General features: G+C 40.9%; 14 protein-coding genes across 14 annotated transcripts; 7 read left to right on the top strand and 7 right to left on the bottom strand. All coding sequences in view use genetic code 12, as the record gives it.

Moving 5' to 3' along the window:
• Positions 1-44: 44 nt before the first annotated feature.
• On the bottom strand, positions 45-734 carry SWF3 (coiled-coil membrane protein; the record flags this gene model as incomplete). Its single annotated transcript, XM_001382755.1, has 1 exon — positions 45-734. One exon carries the CDS (start codon positions 732-734, stop codon positions 45-47), a length of 690 nt encoding a protein of 229 aa, XP_001382792.2.
• An 829-nt stretch (positions 735-1,563) lies between these two features.
• CKB1 (casein kinase II, regulatory (beta) subunit) lies at positions 1,564-2,692 on the top strand (the record flags this gene model as incomplete). Its single annotated transcript, XM_001382224.1, has 2 exons — positions 1,564-1,985; positions 2,088-2,692. Exons 1-2 carry the CDS (start codon positions 1,739-1,741, stop codon positions 2,690-2,692), a joined length of 852 nt encoding a protein of 283 aa, XP_001382261.2. The 5' UTR covers positions 1,564-1,738.
• A 187-nt stretch (positions 2,693-2,879) lies between these two features.
• On the bottom strand, positions 2,880-3,551 carry JAC1 (molecular chaperone; the record flags this gene model as incomplete). The annotated part of the gene is made up of 1 exon (XM_001382756.1): positions 2,880-3,551. The coding sequence occupies one exon, from the start codon at positions 3,549-3,551 to the stop codon at positions 2,880-2,882; it is 672 nt and encodes a 223-aa protein (XP_001382793.2).
• A 686-nt stretch (positions 3,552-4,237) lies between these two features.
• CWC24 (GNAT family acetyltransferase with 2 zinc fingers) lies at positions 4,238-4,927 on the top strand (the record flags this gene model as incomplete). The annotated part of the gene is made up of 2 exons (XM_001382225.1): positions 4,238-4,341; positions 4,366-4,927. 2 exons carry the CDS (start codon positions 4,238-4,240, stop codon positions 4,925-4,927), a joined length of 666 nt encoding a protein of 221 aa, XP_001382262.2.
• A 585-nt stretch (positions 4,928-5,512) lies between these two features.
• On the top strand, positions 5,513-6,238 carry PICST_34790 (hypothetical protein; the record flags this gene model as incomplete). Its single annotated transcript, XM_001382226.1, has 2 exons — positions 5,513-6,005; positions 6,087-6,238. The coding sequence occupies 2 exons, from the start codon at positions 5,513-5,515 to the stop codon at positions 6,236-6,238; spliced, it is 645 nt and encodes a 214-aa protein (XP_001382263.2).
• Positions 6,239-6,668: 430 nt separating this feature from the next.
• Positions 6,669-8,128, top strand: MUQ1 (choline phosphate cytidylyltransferase). The gene is made up of 2 exons (XM_001382227.1): positions 6,669-6,714; positions 6,819-8,128. The coding sequence occupies exon 2, from the start codon at positions 6,833-6,835 to the stop codon at positions 7,895-7,897; it is 1,065 nt and encodes a 354-aa protein (XP_001382264.1). The 5' UTR covers positions 6,669-6,714; positions 6,819-6,832; the 3' UTR covers positions 7,898-8,128.
• A 135-nt stretch (positions 8,129-8,263) lies between these two features.
• Positions 8,264-8,485, bottom strand: STF2 (ATPase stabilizing factor 15 kDa protein; the record flags this gene model as incomplete). The annotated part of the gene is made up of 1 exon (XM_001382757.1): positions 8,264-8,485. A coding segment is annotated over one exon (222 nt), but the record flags the coding sequence as incomplete, so codon positions are not given.
• A 1,324-nt stretch (positions 8,486-9,809) lies between these two features.
• SOD2.1 (Cu/Zn superoxide dismutase) lies at positions 9,810-10,535 on the top strand (the record flags this gene model as incomplete). The annotated part of the gene is made up of 1 exon (XM_001382228.1): positions 9,810-10,535. A coding segment is annotated over one exon (726 nt), but the record flags the coding sequence as incomplete, so codon positions are not given.
• Positions 10,536-10,852: 317 nt separating this feature from the next.
• AQR3 (A(acid, azole) Q(quinidine) Resistance) lies at positions 10,853-12,502 on the bottom strand (the record flags this gene model as incomplete). The annotated part of the gene is made up of 1 exon (XM_001382758.1): positions 10,853-12,502. The coding sequence occupies one exon, from the start codon at positions 12,500-12,502 to the stop codon at positions 10,853-10,855; it is 1,650 nt and encodes a 549-aa protein (XP_001382795.2).
• Positions 12,503-12,777: 275 nt separating this feature from the next.
• On the bottom strand, positions 12,778-14,244 carry ATE1 (arginyl-tRNA-protein transferase; the record flags this gene model as incomplete). The annotated part of the gene is given in 2 exon segments (XM_001382759.1): positions 12,778-13,579; positions 13,595-14,244. The coding sequence occupies 2 exon segments, from the start codon at positions 14,242-14,244 to the stop codon at positions 12,796-12,798; spliced, it is 1,434 nt and encodes a 477-aa protein (XP_001382796.2).
• Positions 14,245-14,821: 577 nt separating this feature from the next.
• Positions 14,822-16,119, top strand: PICST_81830 (RNA polymerase II transcription initiation factor TFIIF middle subunit; the record flags this gene model as incomplete). Its single annotated transcript, XM_001382229.1, has 1 exon — positions 14,822-16,119. One exon carries the CDS (start codon positions 14,822-14,824, stop codon positions 16,028-16,030), a length of 1,209 nt encoding a protein of 402 aa, XP_001382266.2. The 3' UTR covers positions 16,031-16,119.
• Positions 16,120-16,416: 297 nt separating this feature from the next.
• PICST_41276 (60S ribosomal protein L38) lies at positions 16,417-16,647 on the bottom strand (the record flags this gene model as incomplete). Its single annotated transcript, XM_001382760.1, has 1 exon — positions 16,417-16,647. A coding segment is annotated over one exon (231 nt), but the record flags the coding sequence as incomplete, so codon positions are not given.
• A 732-nt stretch (positions 16,648-17,379) lies between these two features.
• PICST_54253 (U5 small nuclear ribonucleo protein particle protein) lies at positions 17,380-18,387 on the bottom strand (the record flags this gene model as incomplete). Its single annotated transcript, XM_001382761.1, has 3 exons — positions 17,380-17,746; positions 17,774-18,095; positions 18,213-18,387. The coding sequence occupies 3 exons, from the start codon at positions 18,385-18,387 to the stop codon at positions 17,380-17,382; spliced, it is 864 nt and encodes a 287-aa protein (XP_001382798.2).
• A 1,622-nt stretch (positions 18,388-20,009) lies between these two features.
• Positions 20,010-21,485, top strand: PICST_40364 (conserved hypothetical membrane protein; the record flags this gene model as incomplete). The annotated part of the gene is made up of 1 exon (XM_001382230.1): positions 20,010-21,485. A coding segment is annotated over one exon (1,476 nt), but the record flags the coding sequence as incomplete, so codon positions are not given.
• Between the last annotated feature and the right edge of the window lie 547 nt (positions 21,486-22,032).

Genomic DNA, 22,032 nt, shown 5'->3' on the forward strand with positions numbered 1-22,032 from the left:
TTAATTACTATAAACTGTAGTCTTTTTCTTTTTTAGTTACATCACTAGTTTGCATCAGCGATATCGATGACTTCAGGGCTGGATTCCTTGCTTTCAGCGGATTCCGGTACCACTTCTTCTACCTTTGTCTGCCTGATTGGAATAGGTACACTAGGTTTGAAAGGAAAAGTAAGTAAGAACAATACTGAAGAAATGACGTTATTCACAGCAAACATCCACACCGTCAACCCAACAGATCCCGAGGCAAAGAAGGGTATGGCAAGAACTCTTTCTACGTAGTATGGGAATACACCAGTAGGGAGATAGAATAATACCGATTTTCTAAACCAAAGACGGAATACCCACAATGGTAGAGTAGTTAGGAATAAGAGAACTACACCTACCAAAGAATTGATCTTACTTTTATCTTTGGCAATGTCATCAGACAAGGACTTGACTTCGGCAGTTAGTTTCTCGGCTTGACGGTTCAACTTGGTCCATTTGGCGTATTCATCCTGTGCACTAATTGATCTCTTTTCTCTGTTGAGCTTGTGGAGCTCTTCCTGTTTCTTGGTGTGGGCTACAAACGAATTCAGGAGTCCCAATTTCCCTCCAACACGAAGATAGAACAACCAGGCAAACTCCTGGATGGTTGACTTGCCTATGAAACCGACCAACTGCTGGATCAAAAGCACTGTGAACAGCGACACCACAAGGGTGTATGGATGAAGATCAAGAGCAGCGAGAATACCCATTGAAAATTTGTTAATGATGAGATTACAGTACAAAAGTCAAAGTGAGATTTGCTTAGTTGAGATTGACTGGATATCCAAGATGCTTGATAGACAAATGAATTTCGATACGTTAAAGTCACTTCCTGAAAGACAATGACGGGTGGAAATCTGATGGAGCACAATCAAGTATAGCTGTCAGGATACTGGTTCAAATTCAATTGACTCAGATTGTTAAACAGGTGTATATGTTCCAAACGGTATAATAGAATAGGCTGGATCCAATATATGTCTATAGGGTATGTCACTAGTCTGACTTGTGGAGAAGATGTCTTGCTAAAGAAATGTTGGACGAGAGTTGCAAAATTAGTATTTCTCGCTGAAAGATGACCACTGGCGCAATTTACAGCGAGTCTCGGTACTGTAGAAAGAAAATAGTGAGAAGTTTTGGTACTGTCGCTAAATCTGTTCTCGATAATTTTCACAGAACAATCCTCATTAGCGCTTGTAGCGTCGTGCTCTAAAGTGAAGTTGAAAACAAAGGTTTTTGTTCTGTAAAATATTGTGGAACTTGTCACTAATTAGAAATAGCGGGACATGCTGGTTCCATATATTTCCCTTCTTACTATCTCGTCTCTTCATTCTCACTCTCACTCTCACACTCTCACGCTCACTCTTTATCTTTCCTCAGTATTTGATCTTGCCTATCCACACTCCTGAGACTGGAAAATCACAAATTTTTCCTTACAATACACATCTCTCTATTCTGTAACAACCTCTTGTTCATTCACACTCAGAATCCAGCCCTAACGCTGCTGCCACTGCCGCTTACCATCGCTACTACCTACTGCTGCAAATTTCTCCGTGACATAACATCTCCACGAATTCTGAACCTCATTGCACAATCTATCAATTTATTTATCTAAATTAAAAGTAAATTGAATTCACGATTTCATCAATACACCATTCGTCAAATTTCCCGACTTTTCTCGAATTACGCAAGTCTTTAATCCTTCTATTCCCTCATAATGCCTTCGGATCCTGAAGACGACTACATACCCTGGATCCAGCAGTTCTGTGAATTGTTTGGCCACGACTACTTTGTGCCTGTAGCTCAAGAGTTCATCGAAGACGACTTTAACTTGACCGGCTTGTCACTGCAAGTTCCTTACTATAGAGAAGCATTGTATACGATTTTGGATTACCAGGTGGAAACAGCCGAAGACCACCCGGACGAAAAAGCCATTCTCAACGGAAGTCACAGTAATAATAACAGTAATAACAACAGTAATAACAATACCAACAACAGTACTTCTACTGCTACCAATAATAATCCCGGTAACAACACGGGCACAAGCAATACAAGTAATAATAAAGCCAAGACGGAGTTGCCTAACAAGGCCCTACTTGCCCGTTCGGCTGAACTCTTGTACGGATTGATCCATGCTCGTTACATCATATCGAAGCCAGGTTTGACTGCCATGGCTTCCAAATTCGAACGTAACGAATTTGGCTCTTGTCCTCGCTATTTCTGCGACGGTATGCATTTGATCCCCGTCGGCTCAACGGATATGGCCGGCCAAGAAACTGTAAGGTTGTACTGTCCTTGCTGTAACGATATTTACATTCCTTCAAGTTCAAGATACTTGAACATAGATGGAGCTTTTTTCGGTACCACATTCCCGGGATTGCTTGTCAAGATGTTCCCGGAGATCGAAAATCAGTGTAGAATTAGAATCAACAAATTCAACCAGAACGACTTTGGCTTGAAATTGTTTGGCTTCAAGATCAACGAGTTGAGTGCATCGGGACCCAGAATGAAGTGGTTGAAAATGCATCCCAAGTCATCAGAGGAAAAGGACGAATACAACAACTGCGAATACAGCATACCTCTTGATGAAGTCTCGACTGGAGATGAGAGTGACATGGACGACAATGGAGAGGACTTGGACGATGACGACAAGACCATGGCCAGCGAGTAGCCTCAAAGAGTGTAATATATAGATAAATATATGGGGCATATACGGATAGTGTAGAAGATTGTCACATACCACAAATATCAGATAATATCATGACTTCCAATCATATCATATAACGCTACATTCATATTTTGTTATACTACTATCATATAATATGTATATTACTGTCGTTACTCATATCGTTCATATACTAATGGGTCAAATGCACAGGCTTTCCCGGCTCCCAGTCCTTGATGCCATTATGGATATTCACCCAGTACTTCAACCGGATGGCTTCCATGATAATTGGATCCCAATTCTGGATGGGCGAATGCTGTTGGATCAAAGAATCAAGGAATTCTTCGGATTCCTTGATTCTGGCATCGTTCTCTATGGCCAAATCATCCAATTCCGACTCCAGAGCTGCTAACTCGAGAGCTTCATGAGCCTCGAGAACGGTCATGAGCATATCCTTGTATTCCATGGCTGAATCCGGTGAGCTTTTCTGGAAGTTCGCTATGATTTCCTTGGAAACATCGTCCTGCGTTATGTCAATTTTCTGTGGGTGAGTCAATTGAATAAAATGAGCAATTTTCAGATATGGATTTCTCAATGTGGAATAGGCTCTGTTAATCACAGAAGAAAAGGAAGTCTCGCTATCCTCACCTTCACTGCTAGCTTCGCTCTTAACGGCATTCAATACTGTAGAACCAAACAGGATGTCTGGATGATTTTCGCTCTGAAGTGTTCGGTATTCTCTACGTAGCAGCTTGGGGTTCACTATAAGCGAATCTTGCGGTGGGCCCCCACTGGGAAAATTCTTGGGGAAGAGTTGGAAGAAAGAACTGACGGATTTTTCACTGGGTTCATGTGAGGCAAACATCCTTAGAGCCGTAGCTCTACCCAATGTTCCTGAACGTCGCAAACTAAATTGCAATCGTGGAATCATGTCTATGTATACAAATCCGAGCAGGAATACACAGAAAAAGAAGTACGCAAAGATACGGGCAAATTCAGTTAAAAGATTCATAGAGAATCAAAATACATCTGGTTGGGATGTTCAGGATTTGATCACGTGATTAGCTGTCAAGTATGCACGCGAAGACAATAATCGAGGTAGAGGTTGGGGGTGTTAGATGACTGTAGGGAAGTATGTATTAATGGTTTTGGTATTTCTGGAAGAGATACAATAGTTTTGTAGTCTCTTAGTTAGTGTTGCAAAGTTAGATTTTGGTGGTAAAGTTGACGGTATCAGTTGGTAGTTTATTTCAAATTTTTACTATTATAGTTGCGAAATATGTACCAATTTTGCACCCAAGACATAAAAAGGCAAAAAATATGATTTCATCATGCTGTGTTATCTTTTACTAACTGGAACTCCAAGAAGATAGACATCATTTCTATAAGAAGAATCAAAATTGGTGTGTCAACGCTACCATTCTGCTATTTCCATTTTCTCTATCAACTACCTTCAATATAGAGAGACTGTATGACAAACCAAGGTCCTGCACCAATATTTATACAATTGCAAAATCAAATTTCTGGTTTGTCATCTTTTTATCAGCTCCAATGTTCAAGAAGAGAACGATAAAGCCTTCTGCGAGCTCGGCAGCAGTCTCTAAACGAAAAATCGCTCTGGACTCCGAGTCGGACTCAGAGTCTGCTCCAAAAGTGTCTGAAAAATCAAACACTTCCAGAATTCCCAACGACTTCAAGAAGAGGAAGACTTTCACTGGAGCTACAAGCCGCAAACCCAACAAGGAAGTCACACACATAAGAGATGACAATGAGTATAATATTTCGGAAAACAATACAGATGAATCTGCATCTGATACCGCAAAACTGAAAACAGTTGGCTACATAAAGCCGGTACCGAAGAATATAAAAATCACAACCATCACAGATTTCCAGCCAGACGTATGCAAAGACTTTCTCCAGACAGGTTACTGTGGATATGGAGACACTTGTAAGTTTTTGCATATCCGTAATGAGCTGACGAGAACCAAACCTATTGACAAGGAATGGGAAACTGTGGACGATGGAAACAAACCAGCAGAAGAGACACTACCTTTCAAATGTGTGTTATGTAAGGATGACTACAAGTCGCCGATCAAGACACAGTGTGGCCATTTGTATTGTAAGAAGTGTTTCATGGATCGGTACAAGAAGAAGAAGCTGAAGTGTTTTATCTGCGACAAGGAGACTAACGGGATCGTTGTTCCAGTTCTGGAGTCTGCATTGAAGAAGATGTTAGAATAGATGAAAGAGAAGTTACAATAGAGGTCAATGAAACATGATCGAAACGGAACCGATGACAGAGCAAGGAATCGCTACGATCTTGATATAGCCTTTGGAGTCAACGGTATGATACGATTGTGTTATCTAGTGTATTGTAGCATTTTGTACTATAGATTATGTATTATAGAATGGATTGAAAGGGAGTATCTTAACTTATGTATATTAGAGTATACACAGTGAAATTGCAAAGCATCTCACTATTGCTGTGTCACAGGTTTACGTATTGCAAGAACTGAAATCACGATCATATAAGTCTAATCTGTACTAGGTGATGTCACCAAGTCGTTAGGCATCAGATCCATTGTCTATTTCTTATATAAACTCTCGCTAATTCCTACAGACAGTAAGATGCAAAATAAAGAGACCGCGATTTGCGGAGGCTTATACAATTTTCACAGAGTTTCTACTCACAGTCAACTATTTCTAATCCACTTCTTCATCCTTTCACTTCTGGTCTTCAATTGTATCTCACATCTATTTTTTGTCTGTATAAACAGAATGTCATTTCTCCAGCAACAACTCCAGAGTTTCAGCTACAATGCTGCGATGGACTACTACAACGAATATGCTGAGGAACATTGGAACTCACTTGATCCGTACGAAGACAAAGAAGGAAATAGACGTCGTTTGCCTAATGATATCAGTACCAAGGAGGAGCAGAAGATCTGGCGAAACATTCAGCGCAAAGCTTGGGTCCACGACAAGTGTTTTCTAGGATCTTGTGGAGTTGGCATGGATTGTGGCCTTGGGCTCGCTCCATTAGTGGTACTACTTTTTCCCGTACTAGGCCCACTAGTGATGTACGCAGTGCATCTGAACCTCATAGCGGAGGCAGAGAGAAAAGTGCATCTCCCCTCGAAGCTACAGGCCAAGTTGCACGGTAACATTGTATTGAGCTTGATCATAACTTTTCCACCAGTAATCGGCTCGTTCTTTGGTTGGCTTCATGGCTGTTCGACACGAAATGCCGGGCTTCTTTACCAGTACTTGGAGTTTTTGGCTCAAGAGAGGGCGCAGAATAAGACGGCAACTTACGTCGGTGCGGCGCGCGATCTTCCGAACACACCGGAATTTGGCAGATCCGCCCCACCACGGGAAATGAGCTCTCAACAGCAAAGAGGCCCACCACCAAGCACTCATCCGCTGGAACAACGGTCGTATACACTGCCAGTGTATCAAACGCGAAAGGCCCCTACTTTCAGCAGACAGCCCAAATCCAGAACGACTAATACCATAGTGGTGGGTGACCAACAGCTGTCTGGGTTTGTGTGAAACCGCGAACGCGAAATAACGAGAATTGGCGACAAAATAGCGAGAAATGGTGATTGGTATGCGGGAATTATCGGGACTAATTAGTGAGAACGGCTGAATGTACCGACGTGTAGCGAGGCTGCGAAAGATTGTTAGAAAACGTAACTTGATATTCGTATGGAATTACTTGGGCAAACACGTTATAAGTTTGCTATCCATTCTTGCCAGTCTTACTATTCTTTTGATCGGGATCAGACTGTTCACCCCTCTGCTTTGAAGTTCACCTATCTAAACGTTCTCCTATCTCACTCATTTTTCTTATGCTTCACGTTCTTTTTTCTTTGCACCCAAATGCAGAATCAACAAATAATTTATTATATTTAATAACACCACCTTTTCTAATCTATAGACTCTACAATACAAAATGTACGAAAGACCAGCTGGTATTGAAAACGAAAACATCTGGATAGACGGGTGTTTTGACTTTACCCATCATGGTATGTTCCACAAGAAAGCAATTGATCATCAATTGTTTTGCAAATTTCATAATTTTCACACTTCTGAAACGTTTCATTTTGAACTCAGTTACTAACAATTTCAGGACATGCCGGTGCCATGCTCCAAGCCAGGCAACTTGGAAAAGCACTTTATGTCGGGGTACATTCCGATGAAGAGATTTTGCATAACAAGGGACCTGTTGTCATGAAGTTGGATGAGAGATTGACTGCTGTAGAGGCCTGCAAATGGTCTACTGAAGCTGTTGCCAATGCACCTTATGTCACTGAGCCCAAAGTAATGGACCAGTACAACTGCAAATACGTCGTTCATGGAGACGATATCACCACCGATGCTAACGGCGAAGATTGCTATCAAGTAGTTAAGGACTTAGGACGCTTTGTTGTAGTCAAAAGAACTCCCAACATCTCCACCACAGACTTAGTAGGCAGAATGTTGCTTATGAACAAGAGTCACCACTACAAGAGCATCGTGGACAACGACCATGTGTTGTTAGAAAAGGAGAATATTGACAAATTCGCCAAATATGCCACTGACTCGACTGGCTTGAAACAGGGTTCTGGTGTGTATGTCTACAAATCAGACAACACTGACTTGGTACAGTTGGTGGCTCCGTCTGAAATCATCGCCAAAAAATACTCCAAGATCTTCTACGTAGATGGAGGCTTTGATTTGTTTCATCCGGGCCACATCGAAGTCTTGAAGTTAGTCAAGCAGAGTGCCGAAAAGGCAGGTGCCGCTGTAGTCTTAGGAATCCACGACGATGCCACAATCAATAAGCACAAGGGGTTGAACTACCCCATCATGAATATATTGGAGCGTTCATTGTGCGTATTGCAATGCCGTTATGTAGAGGGGATTATTTTGGGTGCTCCCTTCAGCCCAACGACGCAATTCTTGTCCATCTTTCCCGGCAAAGTGGAGAAGGTCTTTCATGGTCCAACTCCAATTGCTGACATTGATCCATACGAGGACATTGAAAACACAGAAGATTTGTTTGTAGAAATTGGGCCCCACAAGTACGACGACATGAACACCGAGTTCATAGTCAAGAGAGTGTTGGATAACAAGCAGGCATACGAAGACAGACAGAGAAGAAAGGGCTGGAAGTCGGAAGTGGAGTTGAAGTTGCAGAAAGAAGAAAAGGAGAGATCGCAGAAGTGAATGGAATTAAGCCTTCAGAAGTTAATCGAAATTTCATTGAATGTGAACATTCAAAAAATACACCTCAGCAAAAAGCAATGAAACTTATATTTTCGATGGAAAAGTGAAAAATCAAAGTATATCGAATTGTTCAGCTAGATCTCTCTCAAGATATTTCAGTTCTCCCGCATTTTAAATTCTACACATCTACCTTTACCTGTGATATAATGATAATATATTTATTTAGATTTGATGAGATCGCAGCCATTCAATGGCACGAAACTATGACATAAACGTTAACGTAACTTCGTAATAATGTGAATAAGTAAATACAAGCATCTATCAGTCTTTAAGCAATTTGCTGTCGAGCATGTCGTCCAAGGCCTTCATCTTTTCCTCGTTTTCTGAGTGATTGGAGTTTCTTCTCTGCGACTTGTTGAAGAAATTGAAGTCTTCTTTTTGCAACTCATCGCCAGGCTGGCCCCAATTGTTTTTACCAGCGCCTTCCTTCTTTACCTTTGTGGGATCGGAGTCGACAGGGCCATGGTGGGTGAACCACTTTGGTTCTACTTTCTTTTCATGAACAGTCCATTTGTTGGTTCTTGTCATATTGGGTTGTGTGTTAACTAACTGTATTGAGAGTACTAATTGATAGTAGTAATTGTTATATTGTGAAATATGTGATGATGAAAAGAAACCAAAATGTCACAATTCAGGGAGGATGTCTGTCCCGTTTTATACGGAGCCAAGTCCAGCGAGACATGAAATTTCCATTACCCCATAATCCAACAAATTAATGAATGATGGAGTCTTACGAGGCTGGGAGACCTGCGTACATGGCCCTGGTCAAAAAGAGTGACTTTCACTATAATGAACAAATACACTGTGCAGACTTGTGGGGAGATCGTGTGAGATGGAAGAACGTCGAACCTGGATGTGGTTCTGTTACTGCTGTAGTTACCGTGAGTGAATTTCAGTTAGGGGATGTGTGAATTAGCATGAGTCAATTGGCATGAGTCAATTGTAGTTCCCGTTGCGTTCAATCGCAGGCAAATGGCTGCAACTTCTTAAGAGCTTAAATTAGAGTGAGCATTATTCCCATTGAAGGGTGGATCTCTATTGTGTTATTCAGATCCTGTTGAACCCATTTTATCGACATATTCATATTCTTCTGACCTATTTGTATGATTCTATTCAACATTCTATTCGTAGCAGAATCTTCCAGAATTTACAATCGAAACATTAAGAAAAGCACTCACTTCAATCGCTCAGTCGCATCAATTGCAAATTCCCTCAATCTCCATTCTCAATTACCATTCATTTCTAGGTCTACACCGCCACCTTTACTTACTTCTGCAATGAAAGTTCCACATGTAACTGCAGCGATTATTCCCATACTTGTCTCTCCAGAAACAGATACAACTTCCATGACTAGCTCGCCTGACTCACTCGAATATTCCATAATTCTGCCGGCGAAAGCAAGATGACCGCAACCTGCCTATTTGAGCCTTTGCATGCGACTCAGTCATACCACGCTAAAAAAATGATGCGCTTTCTCGTTCCAATAGGAGAAACTCACAATCGGCTATAGAGTTGCGCCAACGAATGTATACGAGCTCCGTTGTCCCCTTATGATCTGCAGAACGATCCCCCTGAGCTCTTCAAGGTCAATATTCACGACGTAGCGAATTTCATGGTTTTATCCAGTTCTCTAATAATAGGAAAATTGTATCACGTGCACGATCACATGATTTTGCAACACTCATTTGGCTGCAACTGGCGGTTAGTCCTTTTGCATCTATTTGTGTTTATATATTCTATTTCTATCCTTGATATTGTTTTCTCCTTCTTCAGCCAAGTTCTAAATTTTGATTCCCCATTTCCAGCTTTCTGAAAGAGAAATATTCATCTCAACTGCCTCCTGAAGCCAGCTATGAAGCTCAACATTCCTTTGATCATCTCCTGTGCAACTCTCTTACCCTTCTTGGTTGAAGGCGCCAAAAGTGGCAAAGCTCCCAAAGTCAAAAAGAATCCCAAAAACATTGTTGCAATTGCAGACTTCCCCTTCGGTTTTGATAAGGGCGTCAGAGGCAATGTTGTGTTCAGTTCCAAGGATGGAAAGGAAGTCAACGTTCATGTCGATATGACGGGATTACCAGAAAGTGGAGGACCGTTCTACTACCACATTCATGAAAAGTCAGTTCCTGGTGACGGCAACTGTGACGCTGTTGGGCTTCATTTCAATCCTTATGGAGCTCCTCCTGATTGTGAGAACCAAAAGGATGATTCCTATTGTCAAGTGGGTGACTTGTCGGGAAAGCACGGATGGATTGACACCACTTGTTTTGAAACCAAGTACACAGACCCATTCCTCTCTTTAAATAAGAAGTCAAAGGCTTACATCGTTGGAAGGTCTCTTGTGTTCCATTTCGCAAATATGACAAAGTTTGCTTGTGCTGATATTGAGTTGGCCAGTAACTTGAGGTTGAACAGTTTGATCGAAGAATATAGCTTAGATGAAGATCTCGATTTTCAACTGGAAGTTGCAGAAGGATACCTGTTTGACGAAGAAGATGCCCTTAGTGCTGAAATCTTTGAAGCCGAAGCAGAGCAGCAAGATACTGAGGATTTATTTCCAAGAAAAGAACTTATCGCCTCCACAAACCATACTTCATTCAACTCATCATGGCCACACAACTTTTCCAATGGAACGGAAGTCCCAGTCAACCACACGAACCATACGAACTCTTCCAACGTGTCGTCAAACCAATATGATTATGAAAACGGAACTAGTTTTCTCACAATTGGCATTTCAGTTCTCTCTGCTGCTATTGCTAGTTTTCTTATTTAACCACTTCTCTCATCTTTGAACTTCTTCTTTAATATGATTATTATATTTGTCTTCTCTCACCATTGGACACTTCTTCCAATGCGAATATAACTTTCTTAATATATAACTATTTTCTCTAATGATTACTAAGTGACTAGTTCCTCTTCTTTTCTCAACCCATACTTAACAAGTGATTTCACTCTCATGGCCTCTCCCCAGTAAATCAAAACCAAAGCACATCCGAATCCAATCCACAACACAAAGGCGCTTATAGTAGAGGTCCAGCCAACACCTATCAGATCAACACTTCTCAAACATGTAGCTGATGCAACAGCAGCAGCCAAGTATCTTGAGAAATAACTACTTCCAATAGCATCGCCTCCTAATTCTGGCAAACAGTCAACACAATAAGCATTGGATGCTGGGAATATACAAGTTTGGGCAATTCCTGAAATGAACATAAATATGATGGGCACGGGCATTCCTCCCTTCTCTTTTTCAATAGACCATCCATAGATAAGCATACATGAAGGATATACTATCCCAAGGGGAATCAAAACTGTTCGTAATCTATCCTCGGGTACTCTTCTTCCTCTGATTCTTATGTATTTTTTGACGACATGGTCTGCCCATTTTCCACCAAAGAAACTTCCTACCAAGTATCCCATACCTGGTGCCAAATAAAAAAGTCCACTGTAGATTGGAGTAGTAAGATTGAAACGTGGATCGACAACGTATCTAATTGGAGTTAGAAGAGCATACATGGCGTAAACAACAGCGATAGTGATGAAACCATCTATAGATAGATTAGGGTACTTCAATGCAACTATGATTCGAAGAGGATTGAATGGAATGAAAACAAACTTTTTATCCGGCCTATCTTTTCTGATTTCAGCAAGTAAAATTGAGTGCTTTGTTTGTCTGCTGGTTTCTGGGAGAAACACAAATGCTGTCACAGTCATTACTAATCCTAGACCTGCCATTACCCAGAATATAACCCTCCAACTTGTGTAATTGACAATGATACCGCCTAGCACGGAACCAAAGGCAGTTCCGATCTGGGCTCCCGAAATAACCCAAGACATATTCGTACCTCTTTCTTCGGGAATAAAGAGATCACCAATGATGTGGGCAGCTATACTAAAAAAGGAAGTACCAAATAGGGCAGTAAGCGCTCTGAAGATAAAGAATGTCGGAAGATCTGGAGATACTGCCACAAGCACGGTACATATGCTGAACAAGAGAGCACAAACTAAGAAAGTAATCCTTCTTCCATAAATGTCTGAGCAAGGAGAGAAAATACACGGTGAAATGGACATGAAAATACAATACACTGCGCTGGAGATGTTGATGACTTCTCCAGTAGTGTTGAATCTGTCTGCAATTTCTGGGACAGCAGGCAAAAAAGCTAGTGACGACATAGGCGATAAGAAACCAGAAAGTGAAGCAATTACAACACAGATGTTTTTTGTTCTTTTGGAAAATGTGTTTCCTTCATCTTCTTTTGTTAGTTCACTATTGGCTTCAAGGTCTGGGTGCAAAATATTCGCAGCCGCGGGGCGCGATAAGCTTGAGCGCTGCGACTGGATCCTCGACAACAGACGGGAGACCGCGTCTTCATTGACTCCTGAAAGTTCTATGGGAACAGCTTCATTATAGTGGGCAAAGTTGGGCAAGTTCTCTAGATCATTGTCAGAGTCTAGCGACTCTGTTCTGGCTAGATTGTGGGTGTTATCTTCTGTCGATTGCAGCTTCATATTTTCTAGCTTCGCAGAATCTCGTTGATCTGACGTCATATTTTTTAGTGGTGGCTCAAGTTCGTTATCTGAAGCCAGTTGAGCACATTTTGGACCAGATACGAGCAAGAAGGGCTTGGTCTACTATGCGGAGAGTCCAGGGGATCTCCGGATGTATTTATAGCGAACATCCAAAATGATCTGGTTATAAATTGCAAACAAGACGATTTTTTCGGACCCGGAACGGAGTATTGTTTGGCGGGGAAAATGCATATATAGGGAAGGTGGTTGATAATTCGGTATTGGGCCCATGTAATTGGCTCTACATTCCTATTCCTATTCCATTGTATACTCTATATATTTAGTATACCCTGTCTAATTTTACGGGGCCCAAAAAGCCGTGCACAGTCGATGACTAATTGTCTGCCCACATCATTGAGCTTTCCCAACAGCAATCTTTGCAAACGGCCACTCATTATTATGGACACAGGGAAGGTATCACTTAGAACTCCGGTTTCAAACATATCTACGATCTTCCACAACGGGATGAGTCCAGGCATGACTTCCGGAATTGTGTACGGACTATTTTTGTCCTGTGGGGCCATTTCGTGTTTGGTAATAAGTATATGCATGGCCGTTCGTGCTTTCTCGAAGATAGCATCTTCGCCGTAGACTTTTTCGGCTATATTCACAACTTCATCGGAAGCAAACCTGCTATTTTCTAGAGATAGAGGATGGCCGTCGTTGTCTAAGCCGTACTCTACTTGTTCGTTTTCAAGTTCTTCTTCTCTTCCCAATACAAAGAGTCTGTCGTTGGCAATCCAGGGCTTTGCAAGCAGAAGTGGGACATACACTTCGTTGACTAGATCAAGAAGCTCTCCGCCAAACTTCAGCTTGTAGTTCATCTTGGGGCAGTCGTCGATATAATAGCCTAGATAGTAATAGCCCAACAGCAACTCTCTACACATGAGAATTTCTCTCAAGCCGGATAGTGTGCCTAACGACAAATGAGCATAGTCGGGATCCCAGATGAAATATATAGAAGATACTCCCGTGGGTAAGAAGTCTAGAACTGAAATGGCTATAAGCTTATCGTCCAAATAGTAGCATTCATGGGTGGGGCCTATTCTACGTTTTCTACTGTGATCATACTGTACTTTCTGACTCGGTTTCCAGTTTTTGATCCACGAATCGAGAAAATCCCATTCTTCTGAAGAACCATCAATTTCTTCGTCTGGAAACGGAGTTTCACAGAGAAATCGGTCAAACGACGCTTCTGTGACTTCTTCCGGTTTATCATTGTGCACACTGATCTGGTACTTTTTGTAGAGAGCAAATTTCTCTGGTGTGAACTCAGACGTTTCGTATCGCGTATAGAAGCGTTTTGATTTCAGTTCAGCTTGTAGCAATCCAGTAAGGTCGTACTCTTTTTGGTTTTTGTGTTGTGGCTCTTCATTATTTTCACTTATAGCCTTTATGAAACGATTGACTACTTTTCTGTGCTGTTTGGTGAGCTTCAATTGGCTCATATCGGTACGAATCGTGTAGTATCTACAACAGGTACGCAACATGTCCGGCTTATACAAGAAGGTGCCCGACCTTCTGAATCCCTGATTGATGAGCTCGTCATAGTCTGAACACGACATTTCCGTGATGGAAGTTCCTATTATAATGGAATCGGGATCCGACAACTGTGCCTGCTTTTTCTGGCTCTCCAATGCATAATGGTCTGTCTTCTTGCCGTTACAATATCCACAATGTCGCTGGCTTATATAACGAGGAGGACTGAAGATGAAGGGCATGGAAAATGAGATCTATATGATATTTATTCTATTTGACAACAATCAATGCGATTGATATGGATTTATACAATTATATACTGTGGCCCGAATCAGAGGACACTTCGTGGTATGAGTGGGAAGAACAGTAGAATTGTAGATTCGTAAATTTATAGTACTGTACATACCTGAAAAGTTTCAACTGGAGTCAGAGCCAGTGAGATATTCGATAGACAAATATTCACATAAACTATTTCCAAATTGCTTATATTATCAGTTTGACATAACAGCAACACTCCAATTGAGACTATGTATAGACTTTTCACTCTATACACTAAGATAAGGTGTCTTTTTCCAGTATATCGTCGTATAAAATAGACTATAGACCTAACCAGCACAGCTGACCTTGATCACATGACATTATTCAGTATCACCATCAATTGAAATATCACTAATCTAGAATTTACATATTTCTCTTTTAGCCTCTGTGGACCTCTATTTCTGAATCCTTCAGACTTGTAGTTCTCCAACGTTGGCCAATACTTCAGTAATAGACCAGCATACACAGCTGCACGTGATTCCAGTAGACTTTAGTAAAAGAATGAGCGCTGCCACTTCATCTATCAAGACTAGTCCCGTGAAGAAGAGTACCGAGTCTCCTTCTAAAACCAATGGAAACAAGGAGACAGAAGCGGGAAAGACTCCCAATCTGGAAGAAGTAGGCGAGGACCCAGAAAACTCGATTCTTTCAGATCCAGAAGACTATTTGGAAGAAGATGAGACGTTGGATATGAATTTAACCAATGGTGACCAGAAGATCTGGTTGGTAAAATTGCCCCGTTATTTGGCCGAAAAGTGGGCTAAAACAGAAAACCTCAATGGCAGTCAGTTGGGAACGGTAAAGATCAAGAAGAATAGTGGTGGAAATGGAGGAAAGTTGCAAGTGAAGTTGGTGATAAATAAAGATTTAGAAGAATCTAAAGGAATTCCCCAGGAATACGACATATCTATGTTGAACACGCAAGTACGAAACTCGTATGTGTTTAGCGAGGAAAACTTGAAAAAGTTCAAGCAAGAATTGACTGAAGTAACACAAATGCCAGAACAACCTTCGCTTCAACCATTAGACAAGAGCAATATCAACAACAAAAAGTTCCAGCAAAAACAGCCGTTTAAATTCTTCAGAGTCCAAAAAAATGGCAAAGATGGCAAACCAGTAAGGAAGTATATTCCATTTGTCAAAACAATACCTAAGAAGACGTCGTTGGTGGGAAAGATCTGTCACGATTGCCAAATTATCCCTTCCAAGCATGATCTGCAATACGAAAAGATCTTGCTGAATCGACAGAATATCACCCAGGGACCAGTGAGGCCAAAAGTAACGTTTTTAAACGAGATTCCAGGTGTTATTCAGTCCAATGCTGGACCCTCTATTAAAGGTAACAATACGTCTGTGTTCTTGAAATCGAATCCAAACAAGGGTAAGAATGCTGAAGGCAGAGCAATCAGAATGCCGAAGAAAGATTTGTTGGATTTGTTGTTCCGTTTATTCGAAGAATACGAGTACTGGTCCATGAAGGGCTTGAAGGAAAGAACCAGGCAGCCTGAGTCCTATCTCAAAGAGTCCTTGGACTCGATCGCCAACTTGATTAAAAAGGGTCCATACACTTCCAAGTATAACTTGAAGCCAGAATATAGAAGATTGAGAGATGCCGAAAGGGCGGCCAGATTAGGACTCGACGTTAATGAAGGGGATGAAAAGGACGACGAAGAAGATGACGAAGACATGGATATGGAAGATGTTGTTTAATTTTCCCAAGAGCATATAATGATAAAATATAAAGAAATTCATTTAGAACTACAGCAACTATAGCAAACTTCAATATATATAGAAGGATCACTACATGAAGCTGTACAAGAACTGAACATATTCAGACCAACTCATCATTGCACCTCTACCACTTTGTCTACTACATTTCCTGTAACCGTTAAGATTCCGGTGGAATCTTATATATATTAAATATACAAAGATTAGAAAGACAGACCTGCAAGAAGAATAAACACATGGCATGGCATTCATGAGAACACTAGGCGAAGCCTGTAATGCAAATCGTCCCATTCTACCATTCCACACTATTCAATATATCATCAATTATTTATGTTATTATTTTTATCATATATTGGAGCTTATCGCATTTACAAGTTCTCGATGTTCAAGGTTGGTGGCAAGGATTGTTGCAACTTCTTGGCCTTAGAAGCGTCGTTAACAACCAAGGTGTATTGGTATCTGGAACCTCTGACCTTGAACTTGGTTTGCTTGAACTTCTTACCGTTGGCGTTGATCTTCTTGTTGACCTTGACAACAGCAGACTTGATGTCAGCTCTTCTAGCCAATTCGACGAATTCCTTGATATCTTTGATTTCCTTCTATAAATGAGTTAGTATAGTGTTCTAGACCTTAAGCAATTTCGGGAAGCTTTGACTTGGACAGGGGGGTTTATGACATAGGTGACCATTTGTGATTCTGGATTACTGAATGGAAAATCTTTATGCTGCGAACATCTTGTTTTCAGAATTGAGATATCGTTGTTACTATCATCTTCTATTCAACTTTCTGTCAACAATATTCTGGGTGATTTCATTTTTCTATTTTAATGTCAGCTGCCTGGCTGAAAAATTTCAATGCCAGCAATCTTAGTGAACAATATTCCATTTGAAATCGGGATTTTCTTCTGAACTGAATTTCTCCTGTCTCATGGGCTTCCCGTACAATCTACCTTATTTGCTACACCACTATCTGTACATACAGCCATCTTTAATGTTATTGTTAATGATATGAGTATACTAATTGGTGATTGTAATCTCTGGAATTTTTTCTACTTTTCTCAGTAATGAAAATTCTCGCGGCAACAGTGCGCGACCTGCAGATACCAAAGTGAGATGGAGCGAGCGTTAGGGTACGAGCCCTCGTTTGCACGTGAGAATCTGAGTATGTCACGTTATTTTATACAATGCATATACCTCCTGATTTTGCACCCAAATCACCACCACTGAATTACTCCCATTTCTACTGTTTCCATTATTTGAAGTAATCTTATCGTAAATTACGTTTTCTGATAAGTTCGTGAATTCGTGAGTTCTATTTTCAGAAGTGAATAATTAACTATTTTTGTGTATTCTCTCTGTAGCTGTGATTATCCTCTTGATTGCCGTGATCCACCGTCTTGTCTTGTCATCTACCATGATATTAGCAGCCTTGGTTGCTCCTGCAATCTTCAGAGAGGCACTTCTGGCATGGATTCCTACATTTTGTACACCAATGGGCCAAGCAACATTGCCTATACTGAGCTTCATATAGCTTTCATTGGCTCTACGAAAGTCGTGGCTCTGGAGATAAAACACAATGGTAGTGAGCGATGTAAGCATGTCGTCGTTGAGTTTGTGAGATCTGAGTTTATAGAGTAATTTTACTATATCTCTCTTGGTTTCGTGTAGTAGCTTCTTCTGGACCGCGGTTTGATATTCTCTTTCCAGGGGATCCATAGCTATGGACGAGTAGTTTATGCTATCTTCCCAGTTGCGGATCATATCCTTGATACAAACTCGAAGAATCACATACAACTTGTCTCTATATGTGTCTATCTCAGTGATATAGTTCAAATCTATGGTTTTTTTGGCAGGGTCCTTGCTGAATTCGGCTTCCTTCTCGATTATTGTTTTATACTTTTCATTCTTAGCTCTTTGTTTAACAAGAAATTGAAGTTTCTTGATCTTTTCCAATTTAGTTAGATTTTCCTCTTGTGTCAATTTGTCGAATTCAGCTAGTTTTTCATTCAATTGAGCATCTGTGATCGAGTTAAGAAGTTCCTTATCGTCTCTGGAAAGTGCTGGGTTTGACTTCAGTTCATTTGTTAGTTCATTGTTTTCGGTATTTGAGATGATTGTATGCGAAGAACTGGGATCCACAGCTTCTTTTTGGACATCAGCATCACTATTTGTGAATGAATCTTTGTGTTCGCGTATCTCAGCGGTTTTATCGATTTGAATGTCGTTTTCCAATTGTTTGTTATCCAGCTCATCTCTGTTTTTAGATCGTTTCAGCTTCCTGCTCAGGAGGCTCTTTCTCTTCTTGCTGATTTCGCTCGATATTACACTTGAGAAATCCATTCTGTTGTATATATGACCCACAAATGCGTATCTTCGAAGATAACAATTACGAAAATTACAATTCCAGTTGACAAATAAAGAATTGTATAGTTAACAAATAAACCCCAGAGTTTTGAAGGCCCGTCTGTATGCAGAGACATTTCTAGAAAGTATACTGAATTGTAGACAGAAGTAGCCAATACGGCCTTCATTGAGGCATTTACAGCATCCTCGAAGTTTTCCTCTAGTGCCTGAGCACTTGGGATAGGCATGATGTTTGGCGATCTGATGGAGGCGTGTATGCTGAGATCTTCTCGTTGGGTATTGATATATAAAGCCACTGGCCAGTAGAAAACTTCAATCGCTGAAGAAATTTCTTCTCCTATGCATTTAAATTTCACAATTCGAATTTTTCATCTTTGTTATCTTTCTTTCATATTCGTCTTTAGTTTACAGTCGGTCTACATTTGTCCTCTTCCATCATTTCTACTGATAATCCTGGACGTGTTTCTACTACTTTCAGTAGGAACTGAAAGAAATCAGTAAATTCTCGGACTGTATATAAACATGAAGGTGCCAGTGTAGAAGCTGTGTGGAAATGATTAGGAAACGGTGGATAGGTGTTTATTTGAAAGATACATTGTTAAACAAGGAGGTGTGTACTTGGATAGTCTTTTGGATTCTCTTTATTTTTTTGAATTTTCCTTATTCCAGGAATGTTGCAATATTTGCAAGTCTAACAGAGCACAGAGTGAAATTTCGCAACCATTTATAGCTCTGAATTCAAGTTGTAGAGCCCTTAGTGTAAAGACAGAAGCTCGATGTCGGCAGATTTAGGTGGAGATTTCTCTATGGCAGAGGGGTTTCGACATATTATCTATCAAGATCAAATTAAACAATATTGAGCCAACAAGGAGATTGCCACATTTTTAGAGTCGGCAAATACTTCCTGTTCTTGTTCTGATACCATGAGCCAATGAACCGATAACTACACGGCAACACAGGGGTACATGCCTCCTGGATTATATTATCCCTAACTAAGAACACAGTGCTGCTGTGTACTCGGGTGTATTCCAGTAATTGTCGGACATGGCTAAAACAATTGGTTCGAATATCTTCCAGTACTTTCCCACATGCTATCATGTGCAATTCGGGAAATCTCTCCACAATCCACACCGAATTATTCAGAAACATACGCAAGGCTACGAAACAGTATGAATAGCATAGAAAGGAGTCTAAAGGATCAATTACCCATATAAATCATAGATAACGTAGAAACTCATAAAGGAAGAAATCCACATGATTCGTAAACCCTCTATCACGCTACAAATTACTATTCAACGGGAGTCCCTCGCACTTTTTGTGGAGAACCGATCCGATTTTTTCGTTTGATAATTTCAAAATATTTCAAATTTCTATTATTCGCTACTTTTCTTTAACCCTTTTCTATAATTCTTCTTTCTTTTAATTCTTTCCACGATTAACTCTCCCGTCTCCGTCTTCTTCTAATTTCTCTAATGGACTCCAAAGCCGGCTCCGCTCCGGCCTACTCACACTTGAGTCCCGACTCCACCTTCAACGATGGAATTGAGAACGAATCCACAGAACAGGACACCTCTGAGTTGAGAGCCCAGTTTGCTTCTGACAGCCGCCAGACCACTGCAAGCAAATCGATCAACACCACGAAGAATAGCGAAAAGGGATTGGCAGCAAATAAAACCAAACCACAGACGTCGCCTCTTTTATCGTCCACTCCTCCCACAGTGGCCAAGGCTCTCATCAAAGCATATCCGTATTTGCTCATCATCAACAAGATGTTGTCTGTGGCTACGTGGACAAACGACGACAGCTGGATCAATATCGTCATAGTCGCCGTCTACTCGCTTGTCATTCTCTACTTTGAGAGCTTGATCATCTGGTTTGGCCATATCATCATTGTAGGAATCATAACGATGTATGCCTTCTTGAACAACAAGATCGTGGAGGAAACGAATTTACACCCAACACTCGACGATGTTGTCCAGGCCTTGACGGCCACATGTATCAAGGCCGACATGCTCTTGAATCCAATCACGTCGTTGTCGTTGACAGCATACGATATCAAGCGGTTGTTGTTCACGACTATCTTCTTAACCCCTGTCTATCTTATTGTAACTTTCTTGTTGATAAAACCAAGGGTTCTTCTTTTGTTCTCAGGGTTGTTTGTCCTCACCTACCACTCGGCATACTCCAGGGTAACCAGACGGATTCTCTGGAAGATCAAGTTGGCTCGGTTGTTGGTTTTCTATCTAACTGGTTTAGATTTTTCACAAGCCAAAAACTCGCTGTTATTCGCTGCTGCTTTTGCTAAAGTGCAAAAGAACGCTGGTTTCGATAACAAATCATCTGAAGGTGTCTCTAGTAACAAACCTGTCAGGTTTACCTACGTCATCTACGAAAACCAGAGAAGATGGTTGGGTATCGGATGGACTTCCAACCTCTTATCGTACGAAAGAACACCTTGGACAGACGAGTTTCTCAACGAAAGCTCGAGCATTGAGTCGTTCAAGTTGCCCAACACTTCAGACGACAAGAACTTCAACAATCCGAGCGAATCGTTGGGCAGAATTAACGGCGCTACCTGGAGATGGGTGGATAAGGCGTGGAGGTTGGATCTCACCAATGACGGAGCCATCACTTTGACAAACTCCAAACGGTCCAAAACTACAGCCAATCCGTCCCCAGACGAAGGATTTATCTTCTACGATAACACCTGGAAAAAGCCTACGACTGAAGATTCGTTCTCGAAATATACCAGAAGAAGAAGATGGATTAGAACAGCCGAGTTGGTTTTCAACAACTCTAGTAATAATAGTAATATCGACGAGTCGACAGATACAAGTGTCGGTACTGCTAGCATAACGCCTGCTACCAGTGCTGTTCCTGACGAAAGCATTGTTGTAGGTGAAGGCTCTACAGGCACGTCATCGTTTGCCAGCTCCAAGAACGACGACGTAGTTGCACCCAAAAAGAGGAAAAATTTGAGATTCGCAGACATCGAAGAAGAAACTGTTGATAAGCTTCAATCAAAACCTGTTTTGGACCAAATTCTGTCGACGGATGCCTCTGATGAAGAGGATATTCACAGAATTGAAACGCCGTTGGTGGAAACACCAGAATTGGTCAAGAAGGATGAATAGGCGATTGAAATTGCTCTATCAGGCATTTCCGCAAGTACATAGTATTATAGTAATGTACCCATAAATAAGTAATGTGTACTACGTAGTTCTAATTGTAAACTATGGTAAGTTTTAGCAAAGTACAATGAGAGATAGCAATCGAATCTGTTAGACTTCAGTATGTTTGACGTCATCATAAGATTATAGTCTAATAAAACTATCGTAGGCCATCCTAACTGTAGCCTATTATCGTGTTATTGTTCTACTATCAGGAAATATTAAGTAATTGAACAGCAATATTTGTGCCTACTGTAAGTTAGCTGATATCTACAACTTGTACCATTTATTGTTGTGAAGAGATAGTAGTTCCACAACCGGCGAACCGGACTAAAACCACTTTCGCACAATGTGCGTTCAGATACTGACATAGCTTCGGTATGAGCCGAACTACTTTATCAGCTCAAACCGGAGACTCACTAAGAAAACGTAAATTCTACAAACAAGCCCG

Source organism: Scheffersomyces stipitis, chromosome 2, assembly GCF_000209165.1.
Source record: "Scheffersomyces stipitis CBS 6054 chromosome 2, complete sequence".
In the NCBI taxonomy this organism is placed as follows: domain Eukaryota; kingdom Fungi; phylum Ascomycota; class Pichiomycetes; order Serinales; family Debaryomycetaceae; genus Scheffersomyces; species Scheffersomyces stipitis.